Source organism: Cnephaeus nilssonii, assembly GCF_951640355.1.
Source record: "Cnephaeus nilssonii genome assembly, chromosome: 6".
In the NCBI taxonomy this organism is placed as follows: domain Eukaryota; kingdom Metazoa; phylum Chordata; class Mammalia; order Chiroptera; family Vespertilionidae; genus Cnephaeus; species Cnephaeus nilssonii.
Window position 1 is genome coordinate 106,494,622 of NC_137077.1, and position 18,808 is coordinate 106,513,429.

Sequence of the window (18,808 nt, forward strand, 5' to 3'; positions counted from 1 at the left end):
AGAACAGATATATAGACCAATGAAACAGAACAGAGAACCCAGAAATCGACCCAAGCCATTATGCTCAAAGAAGGCACGAGTATACAATGGAGTCAAAACAGTCTCTTCAATAAATAGTGCTGGGAAATTTGGCCAGATACATGCAAAAAGATCACCAACTTACACCATACACAAAAACAAACTCAAAATCGCTAAAGGACTTAAATGTAAGATGAGAAACTATAAAAATCCTACAAGACTTCATAGGCAGCAAAATAGCAAACATATGTTGTAGCAATATCTTTACCGACAAAGCTCCTAGGGCAATGGAGAATAAGGAGAAAATAAACAAATGGTTCTATATCAAAATAAAAAGCTCTGCACAGCAAAAGAAACCATCAACAAAACAAGAAAGCCCATTGCATGGGAGAACGTATTTGCAAAATCATTACCTAATAATAGACAAATATGTAAATTGACCATACCTCCACTATACCCACCAGTCAATCAGGAGTATGCAAATTAACCCACAAAAGATAGCGGGTTAATTTGCATATGCAGGCACGGAGTGAAGACTGAAGGTTCCGCCCGAGTGAAGACTGAAGACTGAAGGCTCCTCCCGTGGCTGCAGCAAAGCCTGAAGGCTGCAGGCTGAAGGCAGCAGGCTTGGCTCTGCTGTGGCCCAGTCCAGGGTGCCTGAGGAAAAATGGTGCCAGCAGCCAGGGGAAGGAATGCCTATTGCACTAATATTTGTTCAACGGGCCTCTAGTTTCATATAAGGGTTTAATCTCCAAAATTTACAGAGAACTCATACAACTTAACAAAAGGAAGATAAACAACCCAAATAAAAAATGGGCAAAGGACCTAAATAGAAACTTTTCAAAAGAGGACATACAGAAGGCCGAGAGACATATGAAAACATGCTCAAAGTCACTAATCATCCGAGAGATGCAAATCAAAACAACAATGAGGTACCATCTCACACTGGTCAGAATGGCTATCATCAACAAATCAACGAACAACAAGTGCTGGCGAGGATGTAGAGAAAAAGGAACCCTCATGCACTGCTGGTGGGAATGCAGACCGGTGCAGCCACTGTAGAAGACAGTGTGGAGTTTCCTCAAAAAGTTCAAAATTGAACTCCCATTTGACCCAGTGATCCCACTACTAGGAATATATCCCAAGAAACCAGAGACACCAATCAGAAAGTATATGTGCACCCCTATGTTCTTAGCAGCATAATTTACAATAGCTAAGATTTGGAAACAACCTAAGTGCCCATCAGCAGATGAGTGGGGGAAAAAATGAAGTACATCTGCACAATGGAATACTATGCTATTATAAAAAAGGAACTTTTACTATTTGCAACTGCATGGATGGAACTGGAGAGCATTATGCTAAGCGAAATAAACCAGTTGGAGAAAGATAAATATCACATGATCTCACTCATATGTGAGATAAAATAATCCACATAATTTGATGAACAAGAATAGATTCAGTAACATATGGCAGGGGAGGGGAGGTTAGAGAGCAACCAAAGGACTTTTATGCATGAATATTAGCATAACCAATGGACACAGACACTGGGGTAGTGGGGGCTTGCCTGGGGTGGGAATGGCTTGGGGGGGGCGGGGGAAGGCTAATCAGGGAAAAAGGAGATATGTGTAAAACTTTAGACAATAAATTTTAAAAAAAGTGAAAAAAAGATCTAAAATGGCAATAAACAAATACCTATCAATAATAACCTTAAAGGTAAATGGATTAAATGCTCCAATCAAAAGACATAGAATAGCTGAATAGATAAGAAAACATGAACCAAATGTGTGCTCTCTACCAGAGACCCACCCCAGAACATAAGACTCAAACAGTATGAGGGAGAAGGGATGAAAAAATTTTTTCCATGCAAATAGAAATGAAAAGAAAGCAGTGGTAGCAATTATATCTGACAAATTAGATGTCAAAATGAAGGCCATAACAGGAGACAATAAAGGCCACTATATATTTATAAAGGGATCAATTGAACAAGAGGATGTAACTCTGGTAAACATATATGCACCTAATATAGGAGCACCTAAATATATATTAAAAAAAACTTACGAAAAAATTTTTAAGGAGAGTTGGACAACAATCCTATCTAATAAAGAGTAATATGCAAATTGACCATCACACTAAGACACAAGATGGCCGCCCCCATTTGGTCAAAGATGGCTGCCCCCATGTGCACACAAGATGTCTGCCACAAGATGGCCACCACAAGATGGCCTGCAGGGGAGGGCAGTGGTGGGAAGTTAGGGGTGACCAAGCCAGCAGAGGAGGGCAATTAGGGGTGACCAGGCTGGCAGAGGAGGGCAGTTGGGGGGGACCCAGGCTTGCAGGGGAGGGCAGTTGGGGGGGAACTCGGGCTGAAAGGGAGGGCAGTTGGGGGGGGACAAGGCCTGAGGGGAGGGTAGTTGGGGGGGACCAGGCCAGCAGGGAAAGGCAGTTGGGGGGACCAGGCCTGCAGGGGAGGGCAGTTGGGAGCCAGCAGTCCTGGATTGTGAGAGGGATGTTCGACCGCCCGTTTAAACAGGCGGTTGGACATCCCTCAAGGGGTCCCAGATTGGAGAGGGTGCAGGCTGGGCTGAGGGACACCCCCCCGCCATGCACGAATTTCATGCACTGGGACTCTGGTACAGTCATAGTAGGGGACTAGAGTCAATGGGGAAACAGTGACTCTTTTCTTAAATATGTTTTTATTAATTTCAGAGAGTAAGGGAAAGGGAGAGAGAGACAGAAAAGTTAATGATGAGAGAGAATAATTGATTGGCTGCCTCCTGCACACCCCCTACTGGGGATCAAGCCACAACCCAGGCATGTGCCCTTGACCAGAATCGAACCCAGGACCCTTCAGTCCGCAGGCCAATGCTCTATACACTGAGCCAAACTGGCTAGTGCAGGAAACAGTGCCTCTTAATAACAAACTAGATCAAATGTATTTAATTGACAGTTACAGAACATTTCACCCAAAGTTTCAGAACATATATTCTTCTCAACTCCACATGGGTCGTTCTCAAAGACAAACCTTATGTTATGACAAAAAAACAACAACAAAAAACAAGTCTATACAAATTTAAGAAGATTGAAATCATATAAAGCATCTGCTTGGATCACAATGACATAGAATTAGAAATCAACTACAGTAAAAACACGGAAAAACCTTGAAACACATGGAGGCTAATTGCATGATATTAAACAATGAGTGTGGTACCAATGAGATAAAAAAATAAATAAATTCCTGGAAATAAATGATAATGAACACAGAGCAACCCAAATCTATGGGACATAGCAAAAGCAGTCCTGAGAGAGAAGTATATGACACTACAAGCCTACCTGAGAAAACAAAAAATATTATTTTAAAACTATCTAAACACTACAACTTAAAATAATCAGAAATAGAACAACATAAAAATCCCAAAGTAGAAGAAATAAAATATCAAAGATCAAAGCAGAAATAAATGACATAGAGACTTTTTTTTTAAAAAAACACACAACAATACCAAAGATCAATGAAACCAAGAGCTGGTTCTTTGAAAATAAAAGGAAGACTGATGAATCTTTAGTCAGACTCATAAAGAAACAATGAGGACCCAAATAAATAAAATCAGAAACAAAAACATGGAAGTAATAAGCAACACTACAGAGCTTCAAAGGATTGTAAGAATATACTGGGAACAATTATATGCCAACACGCTAGACAACCTGGACAAGGACAGATTCCTATTAACATACAGTCTTCCAAAAATGAATCAGGAAGAATCTGAAAACCTAAATAGGCTAATAACAACTGATGAAATTGTAGCAGTAATAAAAAATTAAAAAAGAAAACTCCCATCAAATAAAAGTCCTGGTTCAGATGGCTTTACATGAGAGTTTTACCAAACATTCAAATGAGAACTAACACCTACACTCTTCAAACTATTCCAAAAATATCCAAGCAGAAGGAATACTTCCAAGCTCCTTTTATGAAGCCAGCATTATCCTAATTCCAAAACCAGATTAAGACACTACAAAGAAAGAGAATTATAGGCTAATATCCCTGATGAACCTAGATGCTAAAATCCTCACCAAATATTAGCAAATTGGATCTGGCAATATGTTAAAGAGATCACACACAATGATCAGGTGGGATTATTCCAGGGATGCAAGTCTGGTACAGTATTCACAAATCAATAAATGTGATACATAACATAAACAAATTGAAAGACAAAAATCACATAATCATATTAATAGACACATAAAAAGCATTTGACAAAATTCAACACCCATTTTTTATTAAAAAAAATAAACTATCAGCAGAAGGGTTGTGCCTAGCATGCATTCAATGGGAAAAACTAAATAATTTTCCATAAGATCAGGAGCAAGACAGGGATGTCTCCTTTCACCACTCTTATTCAACACAGTAATGAAAGTCTTAGCCACAGTAATCAGACAAGAAGAGATAAAAGAAATCCAAATTGGAAAGGAGAAAGTGAAACTGTCAATATCTGCACATGACATGACATTGTATATAGAAAACCATAAAGAATTCACATAAAAAATTTACTAAATTTAATAAATGAATTTGGCAATGTAGCAGGATACAAAATTAACACCCAGAAATTGATGGCATTTTAATACACACACACACACACACACACACACACACACACACACACACACACACACACTAGAGGCCCGGTGGATGAAATTTGTGCATGGGGATGGGGGTCCTCAGCCCACTCTGCACCCTCTCCAATCCGGGACCCCTCGGGGGATGTCTGACTGCCAGTCTAGACTGGTAGTTGGACATTCCTCTCACAATCCAGAACTGCTGGCTCCTAATCGCTCACCTGCCTGCCTGCCTGCCTGGTCACCCCTAATTGCCCTCCCTTGCCAGCCTGATATCCCCTCACTGCCTCTGTGTGTCAGCCTGGTCGCCCCTAACTTTCCCCCGCTGCCGGCCAGGTTGCCCCCAACTGCCCCCTCCCTGCTGGCCTGGTCTCTCCTAACTGCCTGCCCCAACCAGCCTGGTCACCCCCAACTATCCCCCTCTGCTGGCCTGATCACTCTGAACTGCCCCCCCTGCCAGCCTGGTCACCCCTCACTGCCCCCCCGCCAGCCTAATCACCCCCAACTGCCCCCCCTGCCAGCCTGGTCGCCCCACGCAGCCTACTTGTTCAGTCATTTGGTCATCCCTCACTAACCCCACTGCCAGCCTGGTCGCCCCATGCAGCCTGCTTGCTCAGTCGTTTGGTAGTCCCTTGGGCCATCCCTGGGTGGCTCAGGGGCAGAAGGGATTTGGGGACTCAGGAGGCAGGCGCACGGAGTGGCCGGACCCACTTGGGGGTGGGCCCAGCTGTGCTGTGCACCTGCCGCCCCGGCGGGGCTGAGGGGACTGGGCACCACCAACTTGTGGTTGTGGGCGCCACCATCTTTGAGGGCATGGCAGTCAATTAGCACATTCCCTCCTTATTGGCTGTGGGCACCGCCATCTTTGTGAGAGTGTGATGGTCAATTAGCATATTCCTTCTTTATTAGATAGGATATTATTGATTTTCAGAGAGGAAGCGAGAGATAGAAACATCAATGATGAGAGAGAATAACTGACCAGCAGCCTCCTACACTAGGGATCAAACCCACAATATGGGCATGTGCCCTTGACTAGAATCGAACCCAGGACCCTTCGGTCCACAGGCCAACATTCTGTCCACTGAGCCAAACCAATTAGGGCTTGATGGCATTTTTATACACCAAAAATGAACTCTCAGAAAGAAAAACTAAAAACAAACAAACAAAAAAACCAATCCCATTTATCATTGCCATACAAAAAAATTAAGATACTTAGAAATAAACTTAACAAGGATGAAAAGATCTGTATTTGGAAAACTACAGGATACTGAACAAAGACATAGAAGAAGATATAAATGATCAAAAGAATATATTGGGTTCATGGATTAGTAGAATAAACATCATTAAAATGTCCATAGTACCCAAAGCAATCTATAGATTCAATGCAATCCCTATTAAAATACCAATGGCATATTTCACAGTTCTAGAACAAACACTCCAAAAATTTGTAAGGAACCAAAAAAGATCCCGAGTATCTTCAGCAATCAAGAAAGAAAAGTAAAGTTGGAGGTCTTACACTGCTGGTGGGAATACAGACTGGTGCAGCCATTGTGGAGAACAGTATGGCATTTCCTCAAAAATTTAAAAACGAAACTCCCATTTGACCCAGTGATCCCAGTTCTAGGACTATATACCAAGAAACCAGAAACACTAATGAGAAAGGATATATGCACCCTTATGTTCATAGCAGCACAATTTACCATAGCTAAGATTTGGAAACAGCCTAAGTGCCCATCAGCAGATGAGTGGATTAGAAAACTGTGACTCATCTACACAATGGAATACTATGCTGCTATAAAAAAGAAGGAAGTCTTACCATTTGCAAAAGAAGCCAGTCAGAGAAAGATAAATATCACATGATCTCATTCATTTGTTGAATATAATGAACAACATAAACTAATGAACAATAATAGAATCAGAGTCATAGAATCATTGAACAGACTGTCCAACCTATGAGGGAAAGCGGGGGGTGAGGGGTTAAGAGATCAACCAAAGGACTTATATGCATGCATATGAGCATAACCAATGGACACAGACAGGGGGGTTATGGTGAGGGCATGTGCTGGGGGGTGAGGGCGGTTGGGGAGAGGTCAATGGGGGGAAAAGGAGACTTATATAATACTTTAACCAATGAAGAATTTAAATTAAAAAAAAAGAGTAAAGTTGGAAGGATCACAATACCAGATATCAAGTTATACTACAAAGCCACTGTAATCAAAAGAGCCTGGTACTGGCACACGAACAGGCATATAGATCAAAGGAAAAAACACACAAAACAAAACAGAGAGCCCAGAAATCAACCCAAGCCAATACAGTCAATTAATATTTGAAAAAAGAAGCAAGAACATCCAAGGGAGTCAAGACAGTCTCTTCAATAAATGGTGTTGGGAAAATTGGACAGATTTATGCAAAAAATGAAACTAGACCACCAACCAACTTATACCAAAACCAGTGGCCTGGTGCACGAAATTTGTGCATGGGGGTGTGTGTGGAGGGGTGTTCCTCAGCCCAGCCTACACCCTCTCCAATCTGGGACCCCTCGAAGGATGTCCTACTGCTGGTTTATAGGGATCAGGCCTAAACTGGCAGTCAGACAGCCCTCTCACAATCCAGGACTGCTGGCTCCAGCCACTCACCTGCCTGCCTGCCGGCCTTATTGCCCTAACCACTCTGCCTGCCAGCCTGCTCGCCCCCAACTGCCCCCTGCTGCTGGCCTGCTCGCCCCCAAATGCCCCCCCCACCAGCCAAATCACCCCCAACTGCCCCCCATGTCAGCCTGCTCACCTGCAACTGCCACCCTGCTGTCCTGCTTGCCCCCACCTTCCCTCCCCACTGGCCTGATCACCCCCAACTGCGCCCCCTGCTGGTCTGCTCACTCCAGACTGCCCCCCTGCTGTCCTGATCATCTCCAACTGACCCCCACTGATGGCCTGCTCACCCCCAACTGGCCCCCCCAGCTGGTCTGCTTACCCCCAATGGCCCCTGCCATCCCATCCTGGCCTGATTACCCCCCCGTGACCCAAGCACCCAGCCCTGCTTTTTTTCTTTTTCTTTTTTTTTTCCAACGCCTCCTTAAGTGGAGGCCAGGGCCAGTTGGAAGCAAGTATCTAAGATTTATTTATCTTCTATAATTGAAACTTTGTAGCCTTGTGTGGAGGCCAGGGCCTGCCAGGGTGGGTGGGAAGCTTGGCTTCCTCCATTGCCAGGGCAACCCAAGCCTCCTGCTTGCTCCGGCTCCATGGCTGGCTGCCATCTTGGTTGGGTTAATTTGCATACTTGCTCCTGATTGGCTGGTTGGTGTGGCTTGTGGGTGTAGTGGAGTGATGGATAATTTGCATGTTTCTCTTTTATTAGTGTAGACTAGAGGCCTGGTGCACGAAATTCGTGCACGGGGGGTGTGTCCCTCAGCCCAGCCTGCACCCTCTCCAATCTGGAACCCCTCGAGGGATGTCTGACTGCCCGTTTAGGCCTGATCGGGCCTAAATTGGCAGTCGGACATCCCTCTCACAATCCAGGAATGCTGGCTCCCAACTGCTCGCCTGCCTGCCTTCCTGATTGCCCCTGACCGCTTCTGCTGCCAGCCTGATCATGCCCTAACCACTCCCCTGCCAGCCTGATTGATGCCTAACTGCTCCCCTGCCAGCCTGTTTGCCCCTAACTTCCCTCCCCTTCAGGCCTGGTCACCCCTAACTGCCCTCCCCTGTAGGCCTGGTCCCCCCTGAACTGCTCTCCCCTGAAGGCCTGGGGTCCCCCCCCAACTGCCCTTCCCTGCAGGCCCAGTCGCCCCCAAATTCCCTCCTCTGCCGACCTGGTCATCCCCAACTGCCCTCCCTTGCAGGCCTTATCACTCCCAACTGCCCTCCCCTGCTGGCCTGATCCCTCCCAACTTCCCTCCCCTGCTGGCCTGACCCCTCCCAAATGCCCTCCCCTGTGGGCCATCTTGTGGTGGCCATCTTGTGTTCACATGGGGGCAGCCATCTTTGACCACATGGGGGCAGCCATCGTGTGTTGGAGTGATGGTCAATTTGCATATTACTCTTTTATTAGACAGAATAAGAATAAACTGAAAATTGTTATAAAAGACTTAAATATAAATTGTGAAATCATAAAAATCCTAGAAGAAACCATAGGCAAGAAATTCTCAAACATCTCTTGTAGCAATATGTTTGCTGCTACATCTCAAAGGAAACTAAGGAGAAAATAAACAAATGGGACGACTGAAATAAAAAGCATCTGCACAGCAAAAGAAACCATCAACAAAACAAAAAGGGAGCCCACTGTATGGGAGAACATATTTGGCAATGATACATCTGATAAGGGGTTAATATCCAAAATATATAAGGAACTCATACAACTTAATAAAAGGGAGACAAATAATCCAATTTTTAAAATGGGCAAAGGACCTAAATACACACTTCTCTAAAGTGGACATACAAATGGCCAAGATAAATATAAAAAAATGCTCAAAGTCACTAATTATCAGAGAGATACAAATTAAAACAACAATGAGTTATCACTTCACAACTGTCAGAATGGCTACCATCAACAAATCAACAAATGACAAGTGCTGGCGAGGATGCGGAGAAAAGGGAACCCTCCTGCACTGCTGGTGGGAATGCAGACTGGTGCAGCCACTATGGAAAACAATATGGAGTTTCCTTAAAAAAATTAAATATGGAAATGCCATTTGACCCAGTGACCCCACTTCTAGGAATATATCCTAAGAAACCTGAAACACCAATCAGAAAGAATGTATGTAACCCTACGTTCACAGCAGCACAATTTGCAATAGCTAAGATCTGAAAACAGCCCAAGTTCCCATCAGTAGATGAGTGGATAAAAAAGCTGTGGTATATCAATACCATAGAATACTATGCAGCAGTAAAAAAGAAGGATCTCTTACCATTTGAGACAGCATGGAGGGACCTGGAGAATATTATGCTAAGCAAAATAAGCCCATCAGAGAAGAATAAGTATTACATGATCTCACTCATATGATAATGATAATATAGAGCAAAATAAACTGATGAACAAAATAGTTCCAAAGACAGAAGCATGGAACAGACCGTCGAATTTTAGAGGGCAGGTGGGGGTGGGTGGATGGGAAGAGATTAACCAAATAACTTGTAACCCAGGGACACAAACAATAGCATGGTGAAGGCCTGGGGCATAGAGTGGGTGTGGGCTAGAAGAGGTCAATGGGGAAAAGCGGGGGTGTGGGGTGGGGGACATCTGTAATACATTCAACAATAAAGATAACTTAAAATTAATTAATTAATTAAATCCAAACTTCTTAGTTCAGTTCAAGATCCTCTACATTCAGAGCCCCACATACCTGCCATCATTATCACTCACCACTTGCTTTCTTCTTTTGAAACAAGGTTGATAGACAATTTCTGAACCTTGAGCCTTGCCTTTTTCAACCATGACACTGAGTATGCTTTTCCCTATAAATGCACTGTCCTCCATCCTAAGCCCTTTTCCATCCTGAAGTCTTCTCCCATGGCTCCATAATGGAAGTGATTTCCCTTTCCTTTGAATTCCTATAGCACAAACCCTTAGTATCTTATGTATTTTAACCACTGTCCATTAAACTGCAAATGCCTTTGAGAGAAAAACTTTATTCATTATTGTGCCTAGCATGCATTCTTATGAAGAGTGGGTAATCAATACATATTTGTCACTTGAGTTTTATGAAATTAACATGGGTTTTAAAAATAAAATTTAAAAGTATAAATAGAAATTATATTCAGTCAATACAAACCAGTACAGTCATACTAAGTTGTAAAATATTTAAATACTTCCCTACCATTGCCCCTTGCCACCTGAATGCTTCCTACTACCATTGGTGGCCAGGTCTCTCTTCCCCTGAAAGCATCTGGACTCCAACAATCTCTCAACTAAACACTTAATGTCTTACACAGCTGGGAACACACACTGCTCCAACCATGTGGCCAGAGTCAACTGATGGAAATATCCATTCTGACTGATCTAGACCTGTGCAGTGTCACTGTTAAATCTTTTGATAATTACTCTGATTATAAATAAAGTTTAACTATACAATTTGAAAACAGTGCTTCTCCTCATTGCAAAATCTTTTAAAAGAGCAGATTCAGGAATAGACAAGGAAAATGATACTTCGTCAGTCCCTAAAGATTTAGGATACATTCATTAGGACTCCATCTTCATGTAAACCAGAAGGTAGGCCGTTTCCCGCCTAGAAAGAAAAAAAAATGCAACATCATAGCAGAAAGCAAACATTCATACATTATTAATTCACAATAGGAAAAAAGCCAACAAACTTTCCAGGTTGTTAGATAAAGTGTTCATGTATCCATCACCCCAGAGGAAAACAAAATGTGTGACCTAGGAAAATAACTAACCTGCAGTTAGTTAACATCTAAACCAGGGGTTGACAAACTAGGAACCCATTAGTCAAATCTGACCCTGTATTTGCAAATAAATTTAATTGGAACACAGCTACACTCATTCATTCATATGTCATCTGTGGCTGCTTTTGACTACAAAGATAGAGTTGAATAGTTGCAACAGAAGTTGTGTGGCCCACAAAGCCTAAAATATTTATTCTCTGGCCCTTTATAGAGAAAGTCTGCCAAACTGTTACTTAAACAATGGGGGAGTCGCTGACAACCAGAAAGTGACAAAAAGTGAGCATTCAAAGGAGGTGGTTATAAGAAAGAAGAGAAAAAGAACATTGGAGAAGTATTTCAAACACAAATTCTAGCTCATTCATTATTTTTCAAATGATCTGGCCTACTTCTGTGGCTGAAACAATCACAAATATCACCCTAACCCAGAAACTCAGCTGGGAAAACTTATAAAGTCTCTGATTTAATTTCACCCAGCTTTTTTTCTTTCCAGTTTCCTCTCTGTAGTTATTGATTTGTAAAAAATAGTTATTGATATTTACTAACACAAGCCACTGCACCAGACAAAGAAAGAGAAAATGAGTGATCCTTGCCCCCAAAGAGTTTGTGGTATAATGTGAAAGTTACATAAACAAAAATGACAAAACAGTGTGACCCTTTCTATAAAAGAAGTATGCTCAAAACACAGTGAAAGCACATGAGAAGTCCCTACAGATATGCCTGGGTGAATCAGTACAAGGCATTAAAAGAGTAGGAAAAGGCCATGATCAGAGAGGTACTGAAGTATGGATAGGACTTTGCCTTGATGATAAGTTAAGAGAGGGTAATACTGGCCAGAATTGCATGTGCCAAGCCATGAGAAAAAAATGGAGGATCTGATGTTTAGGGAGCAACTTCCTCTTTAGTTATTCTTGGAGTCTAAATTGTGAGAAAATATGGTGCAATGGGATGGGTATTGAAAGATGAGGCTGGCCAGTTAGTCACTGAGGAGTTATGTAAATACTAGAGGCCTGGTGCATGAAAATTCATGCACTGGAGGGGGGTCCCTCAGCCCAGCCTGCCCCCTCTCACAGTCTGGGCGCCCTCAGGTGCGGGAGGTGACACAGCGATCAGGGGAAGGTGACGCCCCCATCACACCTCTGCTGCTGCCACTGCTGGCAGGGCAAGCCTCAGCTGGCCCTAGTTACCTGAGCCTCTGGCGGCCCTGGGCGGCTGGGCAGCCGCTATCTGAGGCTTGCCTGCACCTCGGGCTGGCCCTGGGCAGCTGGGGGGCTGAGGGCGGGACCGGCCACACCGTGTGCCTGCCGCCCCCAGCGGGGCTGAAAGGACTGGGGGACTCCGCCAGGGCTGAGGAGACTAGGTGCTGCCATCTTGTGGCTATGGGTGTCACCATCTTTGTGATGGTGTGACCATCAATTTGCATGTTCCCTCTTTATTAGTTAGGATAAGGGGCAGTTGAATCCATGACTGTGTCACACAGCAATAAGAATACTGTGTAAACTCATTGGGCTTCCATCACTAACAATTCTCTTACCAGCGGCAGTTATGATTTCCATAGGTACATCGGATATCTTCCCAGGATACCTGGAAGTATATAACATAGAAAGTGAAGCAACCAGCTGTTATCTTTGAAGCATCCAGAGTACAGGGTGCTAAAATCTGCCCTCCCTCACTCCTTCCAACAAACCTACTCCTAGGAACTCCCAAAACCCACAGCATCTAGTGACAAATGCCATGTAAATGAAGTCTCTTTTAGTACCACTGTCCCTCTGTTTACACTTGGTTATGTTCAGCCCAAAGTTCTAACTTCATATTTCCAACTCTTCTTGCTTTTCATAAATTTCCCACAAAGCTTAAGGCGCTGAGCTTACAACACCAAAAATACAGACATTGAGCTAAGGAGACTCTTAGAGACCATTTGAACACTTCATGCAGAAAACAGCTTTCAAGCTCATAAAAAGTCCCCCACACAGAGAACAATAATGTGGCTTGCTTGACCTGGAGGACCCATCTAGCCCTGGGCTCAGAATATAGCACAGGTAGCTAATCTAGGGCAAGAGGCAATTTAGATGATGTTCCTCACCCAACAAACACTGGAATCGTTGAAGCAGAACCATTTCCCATCTATAGAATTCCGGATATAGGCACAGTAATGACCAAAGTCAGGCAGCCCCACATGGGCAATCACAGCAAAGAGTTCATACAGTCCTTCAAGCTGAAAGAACACAAGGCATAATATGATTCACCCATCATCCTTCTTTTTCTAACCCTACTTTAAAATAAGGAAACATTTCATTACTTGTTTATTCAGTGACTACTCCATGCTAGGCCCTGGTACTTCAAGGTGACTAGAAAACATTCCTTGACTTCAAGAATTTCACAGCTAAGTAAGGCAGAATTAGAATGTCATGTTTTATAACAGATGCATTTACAGGTAAATTCTGGAAAACTCAACTTTTGCACAAAAAAGGAAAAGGAACAACCAGCTGAGGAAAGGCTGAGGAGCTTGGGGAAAAGTTCTCCAGAGAAGACATGCTTGAAATGATCTTTCAGAATGAACAAGATTAGTAGACAAGTTATGGAAAGGGGGTAGCAAAAAAAATTTGGACATCCCAGAGTTTCTGTTTCATATTTAAACTTAGTCCTTTGAAGCTCAGGAGGTCTGCCATGGGCCCTAGGCAGGGCTGCTAAACCTACATGGTTGCTATAGAGAGAATACAGGAAAGAACGGGTGAGTGCACATTATTGAGGGAGAAAGATAATTCTTTGTTCCCTTGGGTTATATTTTCTTGGGCTTGGGATGCACCAGGAGCTTTTTTCAAAATAAACAATCAACTTCTCAAGCTTTCCCAAGCCTGCACTGGGCCTGCCTCCTGACCAATCCATTCTTTCTCTAGGTTAGATGGACAGGCCTCTATGGTCAAGCACCTCTCTTTGCATCATTTTGACTTCTAAGGCATGTGGTTACCTCTGCCTTCATTATTCTATCCCTTTCCCCAGTGATCTGCGGGAGAACAAATCAGTGGTTCCCTGGGGAGTGTTGTTTTCAAGCAGAAAAAATTTAAGATATACTTCATCAGGTAAACTGTGCAAATAAAAATAAAGAAAACTAGGGAAAAAATGAGAATCCTATAAAGTGTATATGCCCTGAGTTGATAAAGAAACTATATTATAATATAAGATTTTCTAACATATTATCAGGCCTCAGTATTTAAAATACTAGAGCATGAACAGTAAACAGACCACTGGAACAAAAAAGTTCAGAAATGGTATATACAGCTAAAAGTAGAATGTGCTAAATGTATAATTTCAAACGTATGGAGAAAAGATATCTATGTCACTTTTTTTCTCAGAATTTTCCAATAAGTTATTAGTTCAGGATAACTGAATTCAACTTTACTTTGATTAAATTTGGTCCAATGTACTGGCCACTTCCTTATTACCCTCCAAGTGGACATAAGCTGCTTTAAGAAGAAAACTTGGTTGGTGTTATATTTACAGCCCATTGTGTTTACCTATGTACATGTAAGTACTACACATCTTATTAAAAGGAAGGTCCTGAATTATGGGTTCTTTCCCTCAGGTTCCTTCTCCCCATGCTATAAGGTGTATGAGTACAAACCCAATATTTATAAATATAGTCTTTTGAATCTTAAAGAAAAGTAGCTATAAAGAGCAAATGAAGGTGGTGATGGCACGGTGATAACAATTCACCATTGTTGTTCAAGAACACAGAGGTCTCAATCATTAAAATACTATTTTTAAAAATAAGTGTTTCTTGAATATATGAAAATGTTTCTATTAATTACATCTGGTTTTTGGTGAGTTTCCTTCCTTTTTGTATACTAAACATGGACAGCAAAATTTCTGAGATGAGAGAATGACACAGATGAGACACCCCAAAATGCCATTTCTGAGTGTTTAACTTCAAGCAGCCTAGTGGAGGTGGGCAAAATCAAAAGGACACAGTATCTAATGAGATGGCAGTAGACAGGAGGTGAGAAGCATGTCACCTGGTACTCAGCATTGCAGAGGTCTTTATCAGTCAGAAGAAACTGATTCAAGTCCAAGCTCTGGGGGAAATATAGTGAGTGGCAGATTTTTTCTGTCTGTGAATTCCTGATGGAAAACCGCATAAGGTGGATTGTCAAGGTCTGGGGCAAATACGTCAGCTTCAAGACCTGCAAAAGCAAAATCACTATGGAGATGAAATCCTAAGGCACTTGAAATGGATAATTCAGAGAAATACCACAGCAAAAGGTATGTTAAAAGGGAAGCAGATACATATCCCATGGATACAGACAACAGTGTGGTGAAGGCCAGGGGTAGGGTGGTGGGGGCTGGGTGAAGGTGAGCATAGGGGGAGGAAGGGAATGGGGACATCTGTAATAGTGTATAAACAATTGAACAAATAAATAAGTAAATAAATAAAATAAAACTTCTTCTTTTTTTCATAAAATATTTTATTTTTTATTCTTTCAAAATTAAATTTTTATTTATTTACTTTTAATTCTTTATTGTTAAAAGTATTACATATGTCTCCTTTCCCCCCCCATTGTCCCCTCCCAGCCCGACCTGGCCCCACCTCCCCAGCCCAGGCCGTCACCCCCTATTGTGTGTGTGTGTCCATTGGTTATGCTTATATCCATAGAAGTTCTTTGGTTAATCTCTTAGCATCCTCCCCCTCGCCCACCCTCCCCTGCCTTCCCTCTGAGGTTTGACTGTCTGTTCGATGCTTCTTTGTCTCTGGATCTATTTCTGTTCATTACTTTATGTTGTTCATTATATTCCACAAATGAGTGAGATGTGGTACTTATCCTTCTCTGACTGGCTTATTTCCCTTAGCATAATGCTCTCCAGATCCATCATGCTGTTGCAAATGGTAAGAGTTCTTGCTTTTTTATAGCAGTGTAGTATTTCATTATGTAGATATACCACAGTTTTCTAATCCACTCATCTGCTGATGGGCACTTAGGCTGTTTCCAAATCTTTGCTATTGTAAATTGTGCTGCTATGAACATAGGGATGCATATATCCTTTCTGATTGGTGTTTCTAGTTTCTTGGGATATATCCTTTCTGATTGGTGTTTCTAGTTCCTACTAGTGGGATTACTGGGTCAAATGGGAGTTCCATTTTTTATTTTTATTTATTATTATTTTTTATTTTTTTATTAAGGTATTATATGTGTACATATCTTACCATTGTCCCCCCCCACCCCACACCCATACATGCCTCACCCCCCAGAGTTTTGCGTCCATTGGTTATGTTTATATGCATGCATACAAGTCCTTCGGTTGATCTCTTATCTCCCCACCTCTCCCTAACCTTCCCCCTATAATTTGACAGTCTTTTTGATGCTTTACTGTCTCTGTATCTATCTTTTTGTTCATCAGTTTATAATGTTCTTTATTATCCATAAATGAGTGAGATCATGTGGTATTTTTCTTTCGTTGTCTGGCTTATTTCACTTAGCATAATGTTCTCCAATTCCATCCAGGTTGCTGCAAATGATGAGAATTCCTTCTTTTTTATGCCAGCATAGTATTCCATTGTGTAGATGTACCACAGTTTTCTGATCCAGTCATCTGCTGACGGGCACCTAGGCTGTTTCCAAATCTTAGCTATTGTAAATTGTGCTGCTATGAACATAGGGGTGCATATATCCTTTCTGATTGGTGTTTCTAGTTTCTTTGGATATATTCCCAGGAGTGGGATTACTGGGTCAAATGGGAGTTCCATTTTCAGTTTTTTGAGGAAACTCCATACTGTTCTCCACAGAGGCTGCACCAGTCTGCATTCCCACCAGCAGTGTATGAGGGTTCCTTTTTCTCCAAATCCTCTCCAGCACCTCTCATTATTGATTTGTTGATGATAGCCATTCTGACATGTGTGAGGTGGTACCTCATTATTGTTTTGATTTGCATCTCTCAAATGATCAGTGACTTTGAGCATTTTTTCATATGTCTCTTGGCCTTCTGAATGTCCACTTTCAAAAAGTGCTTATTTAAGTTCTTTAACCATTTTTTATTGGATTGTTTATTTTCCTTTTGTTAAGTTGTGTGAGTTCCCTATACATTTTAGAGATTAAACCCTTACCAGATGTAACATTTGCAAATATGTTCTCCCATGCAGTGGGCTCTCTTGTTATTTTGTTGATGGTTTCTTTTGCTGTGCAAAAGCTTTTTATTTTGATGTAGTCCCATATTGCTATGAGATATGTCTGATATTTTGCTGCCTATGGATTCTTCTTCTTCCATTCCTGTAAGTATACATTTGAGAGACTGCTTTCTCTGCTATGAGTGTTGTTAAATAAACATAGAAACAGTTTAGATATACTACATTATCACCTGCTATTGGCATTATCACCAATCCAACCTAGATTACTTAACAAGCAAAAAATACATTCATCATGTTCAAAACTTTAAATATTGACAAACTTAAATACTAAATATTGTTATAGCATTTAATAAGAATTTCCTAATATATTACCAACATTTTTAAAGTTGTTATGAATGTGAAAATGATAAAATAATTAAGTGTATTAGCAATCCTCTATTAATTATCTACATGTACTTTCAGTGAACACAGTGCAGTTTCTGAAGTGTTATCTTTTATTCTAATTGTTTTCTGAAATGTCTGTTTAAACTACTATAATACATGAGCTTGTAAAAGAAAAAAAGAGGGGGAGGAGAATGATACAATACAGAGTGGAGGTCCTATTGGCTGTATGTTGAGTTCTCCCGCAGAAGGCCTGAGCAGCTCAGGTTCTGTACAGGCCCTGGAATCCAGGGCAACAATAGAATCTGCTCTAGGGAGATAGTCTACTCTTGAGGAAAAAACTCTGCCCCTGCTCTAAGACCTTCTCTTCTTATCCTTAAAGGCGCTGTCCCTCTCAGTGATGTGATCTGAGGAGCCCTATGATCCATGGGCCTAATTAGGAATCCCTCTCTTAATCACCATGAGGTGCCTTGGTGGCTCCGTGAAGTCTCTTGGGAAATCCTCGTGGGGCAACCTGGACTGGGGAAGAATCTGGTTTCACGAGTGAGTACCTGTTTCCCACGGGTCTTCTTCCCACAGTTCTCACAGAAACATTTGTCCTTGTTCGACAATTCCCTGGGCTGGAAGAAGCAGTGCAGGGCATCCTCCTGTCCCAGGAGAACAAGCAATAAAACAGGGTTGGTATTTCCCATCTAGAATACATCTCCGCCCCCTGCAGATGGAGATTTAAGCTTTTCTTCTAGTTATCTCTATGTCCCCCTTAATGTCTGGCCCAGAGGTCAGGATCTCAAAAAGAACCTCACCAATGGTTATAGAGATAAAACAGGAGGGGACACTTGAAAGTGGAAATAGAAGGGGAAATTATTTTTTTGTCAAATCAAAGGAGAACTTAGGCAGAGCCATGCAAAGAAAACAGAAATGACTTTTTAAAAGTCAAGGGTGAGCTAAAAAAGCCTTATTAGTGAACTAAAGAAGCAAGAAGGTGAAGGGATTAGGCAAAACACACACACACACACACACACACACACACACACACACACGCACATACACGTGAGCAAAAGTAGGTTTACAGTTGTGAGTACATGAAACACAGTTTATTCTTGTATTATATATTTTCCATATAAACAACTGTAAACCTACTTTTGCATACACACACACACATACACACACTCACAGAAACATACACAACAGTGTGATGATAGAGGGAAAGGGGGTGAGGGGTAGGTGGAGGTGGGCAAAGGGGGGAGAATGGGGATGGAAAGAGACTTTGCTTGGGGTGATGGATGCACAATGC

At 42.0% G+C, this 18,808-nt stretch overlaps 1 protein-coding gene across 2 annotated transcripts in view; it reads right to left on the reverse strand.

Moving 5' to 3' along the window:
- USP18 (ubiquitin specific peptidase 18) overlaps positions 1–18,808 on the reverse strand; it is a 198,781-nt gene that overhangs the window by 75,465 nt on the left and 104,508 nt on the right. The window contains exons 7-12 of one of the 2 annotated variants that reach the window (XM_079774907.1): positions 18,066–18,161; positions 15,029–15,196; positions 13,099–13,230; positions 12,550–12,599; positions 10,793–10,843; positions 9,530–9,552 (exon numbers count right to left, since the gene is read on the reverse strand). In XM_079774907.1, coding sequence (XP_079631033.1) covers positions 10,798–10,843; positions 12,550–12,599; positions 13,099–13,230; positions 15,029–15,196; positions 18,066–18,161 — 492 coding nt within the window. In that variant the 3' untranslated portion in view covers positions 9,530–9,552; positions 10,793–10,797. Of the gene's footprint in view, positions 1–9,529; positions 9,553–10,264; positions 10,844–12,549; positions 12,600–13,098; positions 13,231–15,028; positions 15,197–18,065; positions 18,162–18,808 lie in introns of those variants that run through there. The other variant, XM_079774906.1, reaches the window with a different exon arrangement.